Source organism: Scardinius erythrophthalmus, assembly GCF_964197995.2.
Source record: "Scardinius erythrophthalmus genome assembly, chromosome: 21".
NCBI lineage: Eukaryota > Metazoa > Chordata > Actinopteri > Cypriniformes > Leuciscidae > Scardinius > Scardinius erythrophthalmus.
Window position 1 is genome coordinate 27,325,137 of NC_138241.1, and position 21,003 is coordinate 27,346,139.

Consider the following 21,003-nt stretch of genomic DNA (forward strand, 5'->3'; position numbering starts at 1 on the left):
TAAATTTAAAATTTTATAATAAAAATAAAATATATTAATATTATATATTTATATAAAAAAATATATATAATAAAAATATAATGTTGCTTAGATTGGCAAGTGTTTTAAAAGATGCTCAAATGCAGTATTATCTGTAGCGATCTTATATCGAGTAGATCATGTGTATACTCTTGTTTCTGATCCTCAGAGGCCTTCAACGTCCTGAAGGAAGTAGATAGCAGGGGCATGGTGCTTGGCCCTGCTGCATATGATAACCTCATCAAAGCCCTCCTATCCAGAGGCAACATAGAGGATGCCATCGCTGTCAAGAACATGTAAGTCTTTCTATGGGGGTCGCATTGCATCCAATATCTTTTACATTTGCATGGTAAAGATGTTCAGGTTGCAAAATTACAGGTTTCAAGGTCACAGACCCGTTTTTGCAGAATAAGAAAATCTTCTTTATTTGAAACGGATGAATAAGCTTCTAGTCAAACACACACACAAATATATACATACATGCAAAGTGAGCAGTCTTATGGTTTAAGCCCTTTCAGTGTTACCAGATAATCTCTGAGCTTTCAGAAGAGCTTGTCAAGATGCAAAAATGACAGTCATTTGCCGATTAGTAATAGATCTATGTGTTGTACTTTTGCGCTGGTGATCTTTGATTTATCTATAAAGCTCTGCGGGTTTACTGGGTTGCATTATACGTCTGATGATATGTCCTCATGAAAAAAAGCCATTGCCCCTATAATCTTGTGAATGCTTTCAGAAAGCATTCAGAAACATCTTTGTACCAGTCTATCCACACCACAGCCATTGCGGTGGGTGTTAACTGACCCTATTCATGGACTTGTAGTGCATGAACATAACATTATCTCCCACTATATTACACTGTAGCATTTGATGTGCAGAGGTACTTGAAACCTCAAGACTTCAGTTGCCTTTGAGTGATACAGATAATGTGTAACATACCATGTATCATAACCATGTATCTTCAATTACCAGTTATCATATATACGTCCAGTCAGTAAATCAGACTATAGCAGGCATGCTGTTTCAAAACCTTGTGAACTTCATTGCTGTCTACTGTCTACAAAAACAAGCTGTTTTCTAAAGTACCATCTTAAATAAAATGGGAGCTCATGGGTAACATATTTGAAACGTTTTTGCAATATGACTTATTTTTTAATGTGAGAGATTCAAATCTGAATTTTCACCTGCCATTACTTCATTACTCCAGTCTTTAGTTTCACATGATCCTTCAGAAATCAAATGTAGTGTTTTTATTGCTTTGAAGGAGTGCATATGTGTGTGGTGGACTTCAAGCAGATGTTTGGCAGGACATTGGTCTTGGCCAGCGGGGTGCTTTAAGGACAGATTAAGGGGATTGGGAATGGAGGAGAGAAGCGAGGGATGGGATTGTCCAGTACTTAAGAGGACTAGAGGAGAGTAAGGAGAAGGACACAAGGATTTTCTTAGGATTGATAAGAGTAACTCTGACTCTGGTCGCTGGGCCAATCTGTTGTGCGAGCGGCTGTTGGCCGGTCGCCGTGGAGATAAGGAGCGGCGGCTGATGCTCAATTGGACGGCTGGATTAATCTGGCCAGTGAGGGTAATAAAAAAAGAAGACTTTGATTGAGGTTTAAGTGACGGAGGAGGGGAAAATGAACTGGGAGTGTGGATCCTGATTTGTTGGATTTGTTCAGTCTCACACACATGCATGCACACAATTTTATGCTCACTAGTAAAGAAATGGCTCTCAGCATCAACATCCATATACAACAACATCATGTATTATTCATAAATACAGCTGATCCCTACATAACACTACTATTTCACAAACTTCAGCTCTTCAACCAGTCCCCATCTTCCTTTTGTCTTCTCAGTGCTGCTGATCATATTCCTAGGTTCAGTTTAAGTGACATTGCCAACAACCTACTCATCATCTCTCAAGTGAAGAGATGCCAGATGAATGGTAAGTACACACGTTGATCTGTTCTCTCAGTTCAGCAGTTAGTGATACTGTGGATTATCTAGGTTTCTTCCATGGCTTTGTTTTATTAAACCTGACCACATGATCTGTCCCTGCTCACAGATGCCATGGAGATTCTTAAGGGCATGTTACAGGCTGACCAGGTGCCCAGTCAGCTGGCCATCACTCGACTGGTTCAGGGTCTTGCTAGTGAGGGGAACACACAGGACATCCAGGGAGTGGAGGCTTTGGTGAAGACTTTAGGATCTGTCAAGCTGTCCAGCATGTTATTTGTCAACAATACTGCCCTCGCTCATATTAAAAAGTAAGTTTTTTTTTTTTTTGCCAAGGCAAGCAATACTATTATTGCTCCATAAAGGTGTTTAGAAGTTACCTCAATTGGTCACATGACTTGTCCGTTTGTTATCTGGACATGGATGGAGTACCTCGCATGGTGCAGCTTGTTGATGACAGATTGCTATTATTTTTTTAAAACAATCTGTCGTTCAAATTATGCTTGATAGTGAATAAAACTGTTGAAATAATCACAAGACTTGCTCTACTGTTCAAAAGTGTGGTTTCTGTAAGATTTTTTTCCTAATGTTTTGAAAAGTCTCTTATGCTCACCAAGCCAATACATTTCTTATCAATGTTGAAAACAGCTTCTTAATATGAATCTGTGATGTATTTTAGTTTTAGAATTCTTTGATTAATGGAAAGTTCAAAAGAACAGCATTAATTTGAAATATAAGTATTTTTTATTAATTTCTTACCCCAAACTTTTGAACAGTTGCGTACATGCAGATTTCTTTCACTGACACAGAAAAGCTAAAAAAAAATATATGGAGTTTTTAAATTCAGGAATATTTTCACAGAAAGCACATGCAAATGAACAAAATCTTTAAAAGACATGGACATTTTTCAAGTTTTTTTAATCCACATCCAGTTATTATGAACAACTTGACAAGTCAATTGAAAAATCATGGCAATTCATTGGTCAAAAGGTGTGGGAACCCTGTAAATTGGGACATGACCTTTATCTAATGACCTGAATTTCAGTAGACACTTGTGGAAGCAACCACCTACAACACCGTCATCACAGCAGCGATGCCATGCACCAAAATGTATTATACAGCTACAGGACTCAAAGATCTCCTTATTCGTTGGCTTGGCTACTAGAGCAAGGCTTACAATACTTGAGATGAGCAGCCGTTCAGATGTTTTTAAACTAGATGCACAGTGAAACTAAATGCAGCAAAAATTGGCACCACATACCTTGCTGCTGGAGGAACACAGATGACTTCGAGGTTAAGACTGTGATTGACTGTGACAAAGACTTGATTGTATTGTATTATCTCAGAAACTCTGAACTACATGCTCAATGTTTCTAACAAAGGGAGCACTAGCAGACTGTCTGGCGGGTGAGATTAGATTCTACCCACACAATCTTTTCTTGGTTATTTTTGTGAAAACAAATTCATGAAAAGAACAATGAAGCACCCTTGTTTCTGTAAATACCATGAAATGTGACCTTTTAGTGGTTTGACCTTGACTAAATTGGTGTCATCAAAGGTTTGTTGTGTAACAAAGGACCGCCTGCTCATGTGGCCTTTTCTCCCACCTCAATTTCATCTTCCTGTTCTTTCATCTTACCTTTCCTCCATCCCCTTCACCCCTCTTCCCCCATTATTATTAAAGGCTCAAATCTGCTGTGATGGCTATGACTATGTAGTCTGAATAATTCACAATGGACCATATTAATGTGGTGCCCGGGTTCCGGAGCCCCCATCTCGCCTCTTAACCAGTCAGCTTGGCTCAGCTGCACACAGCACACGTGTCACTGTTGCTTATGTCCCCCCGGGGGTCAGAGTTCACCCCGACAGGATAAAGCTGTGTGAACGGGGAAGCCGCCCAATCAGCCGTGAGGAACACTTTGCTCTTCCGCTGTCCTACACTGTCTCAGGACTTTAGGAATGGCGAAGAATGACAATCGACGGCTGGGCCCGGAATATTAATGTGGCCAATGAAAGTTTTATGTACTTAGTGTTCTGTAAATGAAAGTTGCGGGATGGATGGGAAGCAGAAATGGAATGGAAATTTTGCTTGCCTTTTAGTTTGAACTGTAAAAGTATGTTTTACTAGCTATCTTTGTTCATTCAAGAAGAATAAACCTAAAACTACACTAGTTTAGTATGAATTAAGTACTTGGTGTTAGGACCAGTTGTATATAGGCCTATTTAAACCGAGTTTCTGCTGGGCATTGGAAAACATTAAAAGTGAATTTTATGAAAATTAAGACCTTAAATGGGAAAGTGCAAATTCCAACGAAAGTGGTTAGAAGAATAAGTATTTAGGACATGGTTTCTGCCCGTTGTTGGTCAACATGGAGAAGCATTTTGCAGTGCATAGTGTGTAGGGACACGTCTACAGTGTCACTTGATCAAAATAGGCTTGTGCTACACTGACATTAGTCCAACCTGATAAATGGTCTGTGAAGCACAAAATTAGTAGTTTAGTTTCGTTCCGCATTCATTAGGTTTGCCATTTGATGTTGGGCAATGTTGTGGTGGTCGCACCAGTGCGACTGCTAACAAAATTTTGGTGTCACCGGCAGGAAAAATGGTCCAACGAATCGTACGGTTTGTAATGCGTACCGAACTGAAAGCCTCGTACCGAATGGTTAAATACGAATACGTGTATCGTTACACCCCTAATGTAAACATATAAAAGTTACTCGTTACACTGTATTCAGCACAAACTGGGCTACAATAATATGTGAGCTACATCTATGTACACGTTGGAGATAATAACGATTATGCGTGTTTATTGAAAAAAACTAAAAATTTAAGTCAATTGATATAAGGTCATAAAAAGCATTAAATATTTGTCCACACGACTTTTGAGAACTGGCTCTTGTGGCCTAGAGTTTTCACTTCAAAATGATGTGAAAATCATCCTGCCTACTCATTCACAAATAACAATATATTGATTTAAATGTTGTAAGGCACTTTTTGTTTACAAAGGCCATATGCGTGGAGGCTCGAGTCATCATGAATAATGCTGTATTTCACACCTGAGGAGATGAATGGGCTATAAAGGGGTTTGTTTAAATCACTAACACTGAGTATGAACTCTCCTTTCTCCCTCTGCAGTGGGGACATTGACAGTGCAGTGGAGCTGCTGGAGTCCGTTTACACCCAGAACACAGAGAATCAGAACACCAGTATTTCCTTTGTCTTCCGCAAAGTTCTAGAGGCCAACAATGATGCTGCACTAGATAAATGTGAGACCCACACACCACCTCTTCATCTATATCAGTGGTTCTCAACCAGGGCACCTCTACAAAATATTTTGTAATCCTTATTTTAATCTGTTCCATCAACAACAGTTTTATTGTAGAACATACAGTTCTTGAAACTTCTCAAAAACTATAGTTTTTTATTTTTTTCCTCGTTTTTTGACACTTAAAGTCGGCATGAAATGGAAATTGCGTGCAAGTTTTCTCTCCTATTGTGACATATTAGATTGAAGTTACTTGAATGAGAAAAAAAAGTGGAACTGAACCAGATTTGGTCAATCAGGAATTAATTGGATTGTACAATGTTAGTCAAGGGGTGGTTACAAGGGCGTATCTTGAAGAGAAAAAGGTTGAGAACCACTGATACACAGTGAATTATTTGAGTACTTCTAGCTCTTGTTTGTGAGTTTCTGGTTTGGAGAAACATTAGAGCACCCATTGATGTGTTGTAACATAGTAATCACTGTGTAGGCATGTGATTGATTGACATCTCTCTCTATGTCCAGTGAGTGCCATGGCAGAAAGGCTCTGCAATCACTTTGCCTCCTACAGAGCCGCTACAGACCTCTTCCTGATTTACTTGGACATGGGCAGGACAGAAGAGGCCAAGTTTCTCCTGCAGGTACCGTCTCTTAACAAACCAAGATATGCATGAGGACTCTGTGACCTTGCTAAATTGCTGAATCTAATTCGAGTTGGTATTGAAACTAGCTGACCCTGTTGCTAACCACAATTCCAACTCAAGTGAACACTGCTCTTTTTGAGCTCTTGCTGTCTCATATTTTAATCATTCAGTCGGTTTTACTTGCTTAGATGGTCTTGTACAAGATTTTTCCTCTCCCTTTTTCAAAAAGCACTTTAGCGAGTCGAGGAACAAAATGGCTGCATTAAGGCACCACTAAACCCAGGAGTGAGAAATATCCTTTGAGATCTCAAAATAACAGGAAGCTTTGCTTCGCAGCGTCCCTGAGATAGAATGCTAAATATCAAAATATGATTATTTTTACAGAAAGTCTTAGATCAGCGTGTTTGGTTTGATCTTGTTCGTCATGTTGAAGGTGTTGTGAATGGCATCAGAGAGTAACTCTCAGGAGTGAAGCTGCTGGGCTGTAGTTTTAATTGCTCTGATTGTCATGAAGGCACTCTGCCCACCTTAGCCTGTGTTCATTTTAATATAGAAGCCTGTTAAAAGCCTCCCAGGCCCCTAGGCTTTTAATTCAGCACATACAAGAGAATCCCACAGCCTTCACGATTGGCTTGTAATGTGACCTCATTGCCGCTGAACCCAGAGAGAGCGCAGGGCAGTCCAGCAGTTTCAAAAGACACATACCAACACACACACACAGAACAGGATGAGACTTTTTCAAAGCGTCTCAGACATTTTCCGGGTTCAATACAAATGAATCTGTACTGTATTAGTGTTTGTGGTATAATGTTGAGTACCTGTGATTAGTTAAATGTGATTAGTGTATTTTAATGTTTTGACAAGGCTTAAAGACATAGTTCATCCAAATTTAAATGTTCTGTCATCATTTACTCACACTTATGTCTTTCCAAACCCATAAGACTTTTGTTCATCTTGGAAGCACAAATGAAGATCTTTTGGTTGCACTTTATTTTACAGTGCGTGCACTTTTGTGTACTTGGTGTACTTGCCTAAGAAAGTACGGATTAATATAAGGTTTAGGGGTAGGTTCAGGGTTAGTACGTAGTTATTACCCAGTTATTGTAATAACTTTAAGTACATGGGGAACAGGACTGTAAAATAAAGTGCTACCGATATTTTTCTATGAAATATGAGAGATTTCTGCCCCTCCATTGAAAACCCGCTCCAAAAAACTTTCATATTTTAAAGAGATCTTAAAAGTAATCCATATAAATCAAGAGCTTTAATCTAAGTCTTAAATTATGTACAGACAAAACATAAAAAGATTGAGCTCATCAAATATGGTAAATGGATGCTCAAACGTGCGGGCTTGGCTTAACGTGAGAGAACTGTGAGGTTTGTTCTCGTGCTTCTAGCAAACACGGTTAAACTGCTGTTGACAATTTAAATATGCATTACTCTTACAATGTCTTAACTTTTTGAAGCTTGAAAGCTTTGGTTACATAGACTTTCAATGGAGGAACAGTAATCTCTCAAGTTTCATTAAAAAAATAAATCGCATATGAACAAAAAGTTTTATGGGTTTGGGAGAGTAAATGATGACAGAATTTTAATTTTTGGGTGAACTGTTCCTTTAAACTGACCCCGTTCAATTCCTACTATAATCATGTCAACATGGTAAACCCAGAAAGAAAATGAGTTTTTATGTAAATTACATAGGTAATGGCTAACCAGAAACTCATCCACCTAGATCAGGCCATGGTGCTGAAAAATGTAACATTGGAATGGTAAATAGTTCTAATTTCTGTATGGAAAATAAATGTTTTTAGCTCAGCACCATTTTAGTGACTATAATTTAACGTGTATAAAATGTGTTAAAGTCCTCGTTTAGTAACCAAAACAATTGAAATTGAATTGTTGAAAACTTTTCAGTTCAAATAATGCATGCAAAATTGGTGCTTTTAATACAAGCTTCACAATTCTCTTTTGAGAGATTGTAAATGCCTATAACATGCATTTAAAAAATTGCTGTTATGCCACAAATGCATGTGACCTTAATTGCTAAATAAAATGTTTAGTTCATGTTTGCTTTAAAGGTACCCATGATATCCATAAAAAGCCTGATTTCTTCATACCCACTAACATCCTCCTTTCTGACAAAGCTGCTTGAGGTGGTTGAGTCTTCTTAAGACCTACAGTTTCTGTACAGCACAGTTTACCCTTCTGGAATTCACTGTGCCTTCATTTAACTTGTGTTATATTGTCCTGATTAAAGAGTGTGAAAATTGCACACCGGTGCTTGAAAGCTCAGGAGCACGCCTTTATACGGCTAAGTGTAGATAATTGTACTTTAAATTGGGCAGACACTGTACATTTTAATTTTCATAAAGAAATAAGTGGTTATTTGCCTGACTCCATTATTAGCTGTATAATTAACCCTTAACTATAGAGCGCTGCACTGAGTGCTAAAGGATGTAATGGAAGATGGATACATTCAAAAACACATGCTCCCATCATGCTGTTACACACACGTCCATACGCTCCACTCTGCATTCTTTTAATAGCCTGCTGTGTGGATGCAGGAAATACCAGTAATTGTTTTTATACCAAGGTTTATGTTTTGTTCAAGGGCAGATACTGTGCTTGCATGTAAACACACACGTTATGATATGCGGTAAATGTTTGTGTTGAGAGTTTTAAGGTCTCTTGTGCTGCTTTGATTGCTTTAGCGCTGTGCAGCTGTCAACGAACAGAAGGACGTAATGTTCACATACATGTTACGAGCGGCTCAGCAGCCGGGACAGGTAAGCAAACCCAGTTTGTTCTAGCCTTCATGCTCTAAACTTTCTTGAAATGTATGCACTATGTTATTCCACAAAATCAGGCACAATATGGTCACAGTTTGTGAAATACAGACTCTATTTTCCTTCTTGAATAGGCTGTTAAAATCAAGACTCTGACTGAGCTGATTCCTGACTTCACAGAGAAGGAGAATATCTATTCACACCTGATGAAATGCTACAGTAAGACCACTATTTGTATCAACTCTAATTTTCAGGGTGATATACACTAGCGTTCAAGAGTTTGGGGTCAGTGAGATTACGTTTTTTTTTTTATTAAACAAGAACACGTTAAATTGATCAAAGGTGTCGGAAAAGACATTTATATTGTTACATAATATTTCAAATAAATGTTCTTTTGAACTTTCTTATCATTAGAGTCCTGAAAAAAAGCTTACATTTTCATAAAAATATGAATTAGCACAACTGTTTTCAGTTGATAAGAAAAAATGTTTCTTGAGCACCAAATCAGCATGTTGAAATCATTTCTAAAGGATCATGTGACACTGAAGACTGGAGGAATGATGAGGATAAATTCATCTGTCAAAACAGAAATAAATTACATTTTAAAATATATTCAAATAGAAAAGTTATTTTAAATTGTAATATTTCACAATATTTCTGGTTTTATTGTATTTTTGATCAATTAAATGCAGCCTTGGTGAGAATAAACTTTTCAAAAACGTTAAAAATTATGCCGACCCAGTTGTGTGTATAAACACACACACACATCATGTATATATGTATATGTGTGTGTACACTTGTATAGATGTCATCTAAAGATGCGGTCACATTAGTTAAATTTCACGGGCAAAAAGGTACTTTGTCAATAGCGCATGTTAATGTATGAAGCGCATCTCTCACAGAAGTCATTTTCAAACCAGGCAGAACAGAAAGTTTGTCAATGCAGCAAATCCGTGTAACCAATTTGGACCCCTTGCGAAATCTGTTTGGGTGAAATGACTGAATTTCACCTGTGTAAATGAACAAAAGTAAATGTGACCACAACTTAAGAAACCATTAGTGCTATTGTTTTACTCTGTACTCATCTGGAACTGCACGTGTTGTTCTGCCTCTGTCATTGAATAGTGTTTTATTTGAACATGATCACTGTTAAAAGCTACATGCTTCATCTGGTGGACAATGGCATTAAGTCTGTCCTCATCTCACTGGCCTGTTTGAGTCACCCCACTGTTTTGGCACACAGCAAAGCCAGTCCGTTAATAGTCTTCCAATTAAAAATGCAGCAAGCGGAACGCATTGACTCACAGGAGGCATGCTTGCTAATACAAACACATGTTCCCTAATGAGGGGCTACTTTAGCCAGCCTACCGTGAGAACTTTGACACGTTTCAGTACTTAGAGACCTCTGCAGCATCACTATTTCATGAGGCCTGATATGTGCAGGATGAAATATTGGTTGTTTAACACAGCTGTTGTTCTGCCTCACTCTCAACAGGTTTGGATAAGGACCTCAGTTCAGCGAAGGCTCTGTACGAGCGCATGCAGGCGGAGGGGGTGAAGGCTGAGGAGTTAACTCTTAAAAGACTGGCGCTACTATACAAGGAAGCTGGAGAAACTGTTCCCTTCCAAGAGCCTCAGGTAATCATCCACAATCATTAACACTACATACATTTTGAACATGTAATTATTATTTTTTTTTATTAAATAAGAGGAATCATTTAAACCAAACAGGCATTGTTGCAAAGTCGATTGAAATGTTTAAAAATGTTTTTAAAAAATGTAGTTAAAAATAATGTTTAAATAATTGCAAAAGTAATATATTTTCCAGTAAATGAGCACAAGATTATATATGCTTTGTCCGAATATGCCTCCTTTCATACTATATAGTATGCGAAAAACAGTATGTGAGCCTATGAAAGCATATGGGTAGCAATATTCAATTTGAAATGTAATATGCAAAATGACAATGCAATATGTAAAATGTAAAATGGCAATGCATTTCTGTATTTAAATTTACATTTTCCATTACATTTGTGCAACGTTTGGTGCAAAATGAAAATGATTATTCAATTATATAATTTACATTTGCCATTTCATACATTAGGTAATATGTAAATAGAATACATATTTTAATGCTTTATAAGTTGCAAAACGAAAATGTATTACCGAAATTATTAGATATGTTTAATGTTCAAGCAAAAATTGTAGCAAAATGATCATTTAAAAGTTATTTTTCTTAACCCTCTGAGGTCTGAGCTGTTTTCTGGGCCCTGGAGGTGTTCTGACATGCTCTGACATTTGTGGTTATTTCTGTTACTTGTGACATTTTCATGGCTAAAGTCTAATTACACTGTATTCAGCACAAACTCTGCTACAATAATATATCAGCAGCATGTATGTAAAAGTTTGTAGTTTTGAGATAATGACATTTATGCGTGGTTTGTGAAAATACAAAAATAAATTCTCACTGAAATAAGGTCATGAAACCCATACTGATTATTTCTTCACAAGACTTTTGAAAATTGTATCACGTAGCCTAGAATATTTGCTCTAAAACTATGTGAGAATCACCCTGACTGCTCATTCAGAGAAGACAATATATTGATTTAAAAATTTTACGACGTGTTTTGTGTTAGAAAGCAATATGCGAAGGGGCGGATCACCTCATTAATATGAAAGCTTTCCACACCTGAGAAAGACAAAGAACCTCCCTAATGGCCCTATTAGGAGCTTATCAGGGCCCATCATTCTGACCAACCTTGCACAAAGAATGAGGAGATTTAAAAAAGAATGGCTTTTAAAATTGTTTGGATTTATTTACAACACAACATAATCTAAAGATACACAACAAAAAAGCACTTATTGAAGAAAGAGACCTTTGTGCCATTCCTAAAAACATTGTACATACCTTTCATTTTCTAAGGTGTTTGATTTTCACTTTACCATGTTCATGTACAGAGACATGTACTGTGAATGTTGAAGTCAGCAGGACTCAGTGGCATCTGGGCCCTGAAAAAAAAAAAAGTGAACATACTGATATCAAGAGAAAGGCCTGCACGATTTTGGGAATACATTTTAGATTTTTCTTGTTAAAATTGCTTTTTAAAATTCACAGAATACACACACACACTCACACAAATGTTTCCAACAATATATAATGAACACCAGGTTTGTTGTGCCTTGTAGGTATAGGCTATGCGCAGTGCTGCATAAAATAATAACAATATAGCAGCCTATATATATTTTCAAAAAGATTTCAGTAACAACTAAGCTAGAGAAAAATATATTGATTATCATGTTACTTCAAATGTTTCCATTCGTTATGATGATATGAAATGAGATAATAGTAAAAACATGAAGCCGTTTGGAGCGTTTTGCTTTTCCAAAATATGATACATTAAAACGCGATCGCGATCAAAAATATGATACATTAAAACGCGATCGCGATCAAAAATATGATACATTAAAACGCGATTGCGATCAAATATAAAACATTATGGTTAGGCCTACCATATACATAGTCTATCTACGTTTGAGCAGATATCCACAAACACAGTAACAGTAAACACGGGTCTAAATATTATAATATTCACCATATATCTAGCAACAGTTCAACTGCAATGTGAAATTTATGCAACAATAGCAAACTAATATGTAAGAATTTCTTACCTTATCTTTCTTGTCTTCAAATATCGTTCTTCTTCTTCTGATGTAAATCCAATGTAAGCTCAGGCACGTCTTTCAAACTCGACGAAAAGTGAAGTGAAGTGTTTTGTTGTTGAGGTAATGAGGGTGATCGCGTTCCATGTGGAGATTTGCATGTGAATATATTTTGCGCGAGTGGGCGTGGCCGAATTAAAAATAATTAGGAAGCGTTTGAGAAGCTGGAAATCTTGTTGGTTTTATACAAATTACTTAAACAGAGAATATTTGTTTTCGTTTTGAATCCGATCATTTAAAAGTACACACTTAAATGTTTATAAAGGTGTATGGCTCATAAATGTGTAACAAGTATTCGCTGAGTTTTGTTTCAGTTTATAGACGTGCTCAAGAAAAAAAAGTTCACCGCGACGGAGAGGCAGAACGCACACACTGTTTATTTTCTTTATTTTACAAAAGCACAATGTTTTGATTTGATTGGAAGTGGACACATACAAAAGTAGAAATACCACAGATTCTTTTTTTATATTTATTTTTTCTGTATGACCATAAATGACGGAGAAATTTAAGTTTAAAGTGCTACAATGTGGAGAAAATCCAGCAAAACGCGCCGGCGCGTTTGTCGACCTCAGAGGGTTAATTGCGTTTACACTCAGTTAAGACACTTGCGATTGCATTATCATTAAATGTCCCGCGATGAATGTAGCAAAATTCAATGTGCAAATTGAGAATGCATTCTGAGCCGATCACGTCCCCTCAATCACTGCGTGAAGTTGGCCCCGCCCCCACCCATTGCAAAACGTCGGCAAAATAGGCTCAATCGTTTTTACTTCGTTTGTGATGGTTTGTGCTGTACATTTTTTTGTTTGTGCTGCTTCGGTTTTTTAGATATTAAAAGAATATTTATAGGTCATTCTGAGGTCACCCAGCCCCCCACATGCCCCCACCCCCCACCCCCCCAACCTGTTCCAAATTCACCCAAAAGAGGCTCAATCATTTGTGCTTCGTTTGTGCCGGTAAATGTTTATTTTGTGCTGCTTCGGTTTCTTAGAAAATATTAGACCGAATTATGGTCTAATAAGAAATATTTTCTAAGAAAATATTAGACCGAATTATGGACGATGACGTCACCAGCCACCCCCACCGACCTGTTCCAAATTCACCCAAAAGAGGGTCAATCATTTGTGCTTCGTTTGTGCCGGTAAATGTTTATTTTGTGCTGCTTCGGTTTCTTAGATTTCAAAATAATATTTATTGGTCATTCTGAGGTCACTCAGCCCTCCATATGCTCCAAATTCACGCAAAATAATCTTGTTTGTTTGTGCTGTTTTGTGCCGGTAAAAAATTTGTTTGTGCTGCTTCGTTTTCTAAAATATTAGACATTGAATTATAGATGATGACGTCACCAGCCCCCGACCTGCTCCACATTCACCCAAAAAAGGCTAGTCTTTATAAATTTGACCCGTCAGATTCCGTGGCCCTACTGTACCTATAGATTTATCAATATCTGACCAATATGCTTAATAAAATAGAAATGGGAGATGGTCATACATCACATGAGTCACTTTATTGAACATTACAGTCAGTTATGAAGAAATAAAGAGCGGTCACAATATTCAGTAGCTATGAATTTGTTCTCCCAGACGTTCCAACATCGTACTGGTTCTATCACCTGCAGACGCGTAATAATCTTCGGAAACACTACCATTTCTCGGTTCATGCTCCACTTCATCTGCCAGTGAATTTAAGCTTATGAGCCTGTGTTTACCTGTTAGTGGGGGCTCGGAATGCATTTTCAATTTGCTTATTGAATTTTGCTACATTCATTACGGGACATTTAATGAAAATGCAATCACAAGTGTCTTAAAGGTAGGGTTGGGTATTGGTTGGGTTTTATCCGATACCAGTATCTACTCGGTATTTTTCAAACGGTTCCGGTGCTTAAACGGTTCTTGAAACGGTACTTAAGAAAACTAAACCGCACATACTTTATCAAAAAAAAAAAAAAAAACCTCTGTGTGTGTGTTTTTCTGAACAAGATTTTTTGATTTCTGATTAAATGAAAAATTGTGCCCTTTAAAAGGCTACTGATGTAGCCGAAAACACTTGAGTTAAGATCAAACAAAACAGAGAAATAACTGACACTCAGCATAAATATTTAACACACACACAGTATAGCCTCATATAAATATACTTCATATTGATATACTTCATACTTGATATGCAAGATTTGCAGTTGGCATTAAAATACTAGACTTACCCGAAGAGGAACACTGGCAGCTGAACTTGAACTTTAGTCAAGCGTGTCAGAGGTTTTGGGTTCTAATCCGCATTAGTTTTTTTTTTTTTTTTTATTTATTTTTTTATAACCGATTATGCTTATCAGTGGTTGTATATCAAGCAGGGACACTTTGTGTCCATTATATTTTGAGATTTCACCAGAACGAATAGGCGCCGTCTAGGGCTTAAATCAAACTTCATTCACGCACATATGAAACCCTTGCATATACACATATACTAGGTAGTCACACATACATGTATACTGCTGAATGCTCAAACTAATGCATATGAAATGCACAATGCTCACGCACACACACGCAAACTACACACAGGAGACGCGAGGAGCTCTCCGCGCACATACTCATCTGAGACGCGAGCACGCACACACAAACTCTCCGCGCACATAATCATATAGACGGCGCCTCATAAATAGATCGATCTCCGCAACGTATTGAAGCGCGCGTCCGAGTGACAGTGGTGTGCGCGAGCCAAGAGAAAACACTGTATCCGCGTCACTGATTGCAGCGGCAACGAGCACTTTGATCACTTGATTTAAAAAACACATTTCAGCGCTAGATCGTCACTTATTTAACAAACGAACTAAATGAATGCTCTGCTGGTTAACTGGAGATGTTTTATTATTGGATCATTCGTGCCGCGAGATGTTTTATAGGGGGCGGTAAAAAACGTCAGGCACCGAAATCAGGCACCGAAAGTTTCGTTCTTATTCGGTCTGGTTACTACCGTTTACGTCGGAACCGGTTCCCTATTGGAACCGGGTTTCGGTACCCAACCCTACTTAAAGGTGAGTGTAAATGCAGTTAAGAAAAATAACATTTAAATTATCATTTTGCTACAGTTTTTACTTGAGCATGTCAATCATTTCTGTAATACATTTTAATTTAGCAACTTATAAAGCGTTAAAATATGTATTCAATTTACATATTAAAACTAGTGTATGAAATGACAAATGTAAATTATATAATTGATTTTTCTTTTTCATTTTGCACCATGGTTGCACAAATGTAATTGAAAATGTACATTTAAATACAGAAATGCATTGCCATTTTACATTTTGCATTGTCATTTTGCATATTACATTTCAAATTGAATATTGCTACCCATATGCTTCCATAGTGAGCCGAGTAGTATGTTCGAATTCATAATACTCATAAAACCGTAGACAAAAGGACCAGGAAGAGTAAGCTGGGACTCGAACTCAGTGCGACCATGCTACATGTAGGAGTGCTGCCCACGAGGCTATCGGCTCCGGCAAATCGTTCATTCAGAATTTTTAATTGATTAATTTAAATGGACAGTTTGAACTCACTGAAATGAGTCTGACTTAACCACTCAAATGATATTTTTGCTACTGCTTTTCATAAATTTTAGATGCTTTCATAAATCTTAAGACTTTCCTACTCTGTGTGTTGAGTCGAGGAATGGCTGGAAAGATGAGAACTTAACTTAATTTAATGGCCAAATTGTAAGCACACTCAAATCTTTGCGATATTCATGATGTCGCCAGTGTTTATATCTCCAGCAAAATCATCATAAATATAGTGAATATTTTATATATCGTTTAGCCCTACTACATAGAATACTCACACAATGAATATAGAGTGGTATGTTTCCTTCTGCAAACCTACACTACTGTTACACTTTATTTATTTAATACTTTTATTTAGCTAGGATTCATTCAAATTTACTGTAAAAACAATGTCATAAAAGATTTCTATTTCAAATAAATGCTTTTCATTTAAACTTTATATTCATCAAAGAGTCCTGAATAAAAATGTATCATGGTTTCCATGAAAATATTAAGCAGCTCAACTGTTTTTTACATTGATAATAATAAGAAATGTTTCTTGAGCAGCAAATCAGCATATGAGAATGAATTCTGAATACTGGAGTAATGATGCTGAAAATTCAGCTTCACATCACAGGAATAAATTATATTTTAAAATATATATTTAAATAGAAGTTTTTAAATACAGTTTTTACTGTATTTTTGGTCAAATAAATGCAGCCTTGGTGAGCAAAAATCATACTGACTGTAAACGGTAATGTAGATGTTTGCTTAAGTGGTTTTATGCAACAAATTGGCCAATTCAAAACATGAGCTTCTTCATGAACCACATGCTGTGCACCCATTGTGTGGGCAGTTGTGATTTTTCAGCATGATTGGATGTCAAGCTTTTTTATTTAATAACCATTTGTGAAGTTGGTCAAGCACTAATTGATAAGTGTCCAGTTTGAAGTCACACCTGAAATACTCCTACTTTTACAGTAGCGTAAGAGCCGCCTCAGTCCACTTCACACGCTATTGTATTTACTCCGTCAGAACTGCGCTCCGGTGTTTTTCAACAGCTTTAGAGGAGACTGCCAGCCATCTACAAACCTCACCGCACCTCTGCGCTCTCAGTGCACCTTTTAAGTTCTCACAAAGCAATCTCAGGTAGCACTCCATCCCGCTCCATTCAACTCCTTCGGTCCCGCGGCCGCCACTAATACCACAGTACAAAGAGTCTCCGGAGAGAGGCGATAAGGAGAGATTTGAGGTGCCGTTCACATCTGGCCTCATTTCTCGTACACAGCGGCTGTTATTTATCGACTTTAATTACCCCATTAATAAGGGAATATACATTGTTGGAGAAATGGTAATCTTCTAAAAGCACTCACCTTCCAAAAATCGAGAGCCTGTGCTGTTTAATTACGGGAGGGGGAACGAGTAAATATGTTATTTGTGAATTAATATGGTTTGTAAGATGAAACGAGAGCGTAGGATTTGTTTGGACCGTGTGGTTGTTATTAGTTTGCCCTAGAGGGCAGGAAACACAACTACACACAGAGCCTGACTGGAACCCAACACTCTCTCAAAGTACAATTGTGTTGGACATTTTTGGCTTGTTTACTGAGTAAAAATGAAAAATGCTTTTTGTTTTTTTGTCTCGCAGGAGTCTTTTCGTTTCTACGCAGACAAACTGAAGCAGCAGCGCTTAGAATCCATGGGGCCGGCTGACGACTAAAAACACCTTCCTTCGTTTTTTTTTTTTTTTATATACAGCAGATGTGCACAGCTTGTGTGTTATACTGTGATTGTTTGTTTTTGCCCTTCATAATGATGTCGTGATATAGTTAACGTGTACATAAATATTTATGCAAATAAATGTGAACCCAAAACTTTAGTGGCTCTTTCGTTAGTTTCTTTTTTTATCTTTACTTTTGTTTGTTCCTTAAATGAGTGTCACACAATGAGCCGTTTTCAACAAATGAAAATATTTATTCATATAAGTATTATATATGTTACCGGCAAAGTGTGTAATCTGGCATTCTATAGAATGCCTAGGTAATGTATAGAATTAGGTCATGTATTTTTGCCAAAAACCATTAGGCATTCTATACATTGCCTAGGCATTCTATACAATAACGGGGTTTCACACTTTGCCGGTAACATATATACTATAATATTCATATAAGAAGCGTTAAATGACAACATGGATTATTTGTGAAAAGCTCAGTAAAGTTCTTTACCATTTCATTACCAATAATCTTAGTTATGTAGTAATATGTACAATGCTGTATAATAAACCTCTCATTGGAGCAAACATGGATCAGCTGACATGCATCCTGCTTTCAATTTTTTTCTTCTTTGAAACATACATTTATCAGGATTTAGCACAAGTGCCAAAAACATACATTATCTAGATTTTAAAACAAATGCATGATTTACAAAAACCTTTCAAAAGATTTTTGATATAGCCTTATTGGAACACGCTTTGATGAGCGGTAAAATCTTCTACATATTTGAATAAATAAACATTCAGACTGGAACAAAGAAAAGCTGTTTATGGATGTTTACCAAAGCTCTGCTCTAATCTCTTGCCAAATTGAACAAAAGTGTGGAAGGAAACGAACAGAACATGGCTGCCATCCAGTGGCAGTCAACTGAAGTCTGAAGAGATCTCTCTGTGACCGTCGGTGGACCGGCTCTTCTGTCCTGGTGTCTTTACTAGTGTAGGTTTGACCTCTGACCTCTCTCTCGTGACACAGTATTGTCACTGCAAAGGTCATTGAATACCAGTAATACAGGAGCATGTTCTTCAATTTTCTAATGTAGATAACATTGAAAATTAAATCGTAAAAAAAAATGTTAACATTTAGATATCAAACCACTAAGTAAAAGTTGTGAAGCACTTTGTGTATTCCAACATTTTCGATTCCCGGTAACATTCACTGATGCATTTACTTTGAATAAAATACATCTACACTACAGTTCAAAAGTTTGGACTCTGTATGATTTAAAAAACACATTTTTTTCTCTCATTTTTCTCTCATGCTCACCAAGGCTGCATTTATTTGATCAAAAATTCAGTGAGAACAGTAATATTGTTACATATTTGATTACAATGTAAAATAACTAGTTTCTATTTTAATTTATTTTAAAATGCAATTTATTTCAGCATCATTTACTCCAGTCTTCAGACAAATAATATTTTTTAGAAATCAGGATTTGCTGCATTATCAATAATTTTTTTCAGGATTCTTTGATGAATAGAAAGTTAAAATATATATATATATTTATTTAAGAGGACTTAAAAGTATGAATTTATTATTAAAAAAATCGTACTGACGCCAAACTTTTCATCTGTAGTGTAGGCTATATTCTGATTTTTTTATTGCAAATGAAAGGTCACAGACATTTATTATGACACTTGCTCGTATCACATTTTTGTGCAATATATGCTATTACGTTATATAACATTTCTGCATGTCTTAGTGTTTTTTCGTTATTGCAGTGGAGCTCATTCTCCCGCAGTTTTCCGTCTCAAAGGGTGGACGGCTGTTTTCTCCTCGGTCGGGAGGAAGCTCAGGAGAACGCCAGAGGATTTGTTCAAGTCAAATGCAGATGGCAGAGTAAAAGCTGATGCGATGCCTTAGAGAGATGACATCTTTCAAGAGCTCTTAGCAAGCTCACTAGCATCATTACATTTTAAAATGATATATAAGTGATGATATCAAAACAGTTTGGAATCTACCATTTTTGTCTTCACAGATACTCACACTGAAGTCTTACACAATGGCCCGTTTCAGTTTCCTCCATTTTAACAAACAGTAGCCTAATGTTGATAGTTTTTCCTGTCATACATTCTAAGACTACTTTAAATGTCATTTGCCGAAACACTAAGAGCCACTGTAATGACAGTTGTTTTGCTGTTCATCTGTTTTAGACTTTGCTGCTCGTGCGTCATATGACCATCAGTGGAGCAAAGCAACGTTGACCACTGGATTTGATCCACCATGCCAGGTCATAAAAACCCTTTTTACAGATCTCAAGTTAGCATAAACCCTACCAAATCTTACAATCGTACATTTATGTATACTAAATACACAATTCATGTGTCAAAAATAGACTTCAATACACAAATGATGAGTGAAAAAGTCACGTGACTGAAACAGATGAGCAAGTCTAATAAAATACCTTTCTCTTAATTTTTCAGAATTCGGCACACAGTCAAGACAATTTTACAGATATCTCGGTTGCACTTTATTTTACATGTATGTGCATTTATGTGTACTTAATGTACTTACCTAAGAAAGTACTGAGTAAAGTAACAACATGGGTTAAGATCAGGTTCAGGGTTAGTTATTCCCCAGTTGACTATAAGTACATAAGGAACAGGACTGTAAAATAAAGTGCTACCAATATTTCTTATAAAGAGACATCCAGATGTTGTGTATGACTGGAATATTTCCAGTATAAATTTGTTCCTGACACTGACTTTGACATTTGATTGTTAAATAAAAGTAATGTTTGAAACATCACAGCATTATTTTTTATTTTTTATTTCTCTAGCAGTTGTAGTTATTTATCTCTCTGTTCAACATCATGCTGCATTAAATAACAGCAGACATGTGGAATCAAACACAAATACATTCCGAGTAGCAAATTCTTAGGCCTAAATCTTAGCATGTATGTTGCACCAGTGCATTTGGGTTTCTAAACATTTTAAACTTTCAAAGCTCTTGTAGTACACTGTGACAAATCTACATTGTGACATGTTACAGTAAATTTGTTGAAAGGCATCTTCCAAACATGATGTCTAATGGTATACCCAAAAGGTTAATAATTAAGGAAACTTTAGAGTGAAAAAAAAAAAAAAAAAAAAAACATAGTATGTTACTGCCATCCAGCGGCAGTTAGTGGTAGTACAATGAAACTCAATATAAATTGACATAGTTTCAGCCTCAATCACCCGGTCATCTCAGAAGTCTTCAAACTGAAAACCAGAGATGGTTCTGTTGTGATTGAACTCAATAGATGAAATGCATCAGTACACTGAATAAAATATCTGCAAAGAGTTAAATAATGAGATCCCATACTTTGAATCTTCAA

At 36.8% G+C, this 21,003-nt stretch overlaps 1 protein-coding gene across 2 annotated transcripts in view; it reads left to right on the top strand.

Moving 5' to 3' along the window:
- Positions 1-18,227, top strand: part of lrpprc (leucine-rich pentatricopeptide repeat containing) — a 69,561-nt gene extending 51,334 nt beyond the window's left edge. The window contains exons 30-39 of one of the 2 annotated variants that reach the window (XR_014029113.1): positions 188-314; positions 1,872-1,960; positions 2,081-2,282; positions 5,110-5,240; positions 5,762-5,877; positions 8,592-8,666; positions 8,801-8,885; positions 10,162-10,304; positions 17,564-17,935; positions 18,021-18,225. Coding sequence is in view for 1 of the 2 variants with exons in the window: in XM_081351665.1 (XP_081207791.1) it covers positions 188-314; positions 1,872-1,960; positions 2,081-2,282; positions 5,110-5,240; positions 5,762-5,877; positions 8,592-8,666; positions 8,801-8,885; positions 10,162-10,304; positions 17,564-17,635 (1,040 nt within the window). In the remaining variant the exon portion in view is untranslated. Of the gene's footprint in view, positions 1-187; positions 315-1,871; positions 1,961-2,080; positions 2,283-5,109; positions 5,241-5,761; positions 5,878-8,591; positions 8,667-8,800; positions 8,886-10,161; positions 10,305-17,563 lie in introns of both variants that reach the window. The other variant, XM_081351665.1, reaches the window with a different exon arrangement.
- The last annotated feature ends 2,776 nt before the right edge of the window (positions 18,228-21,003 follow it).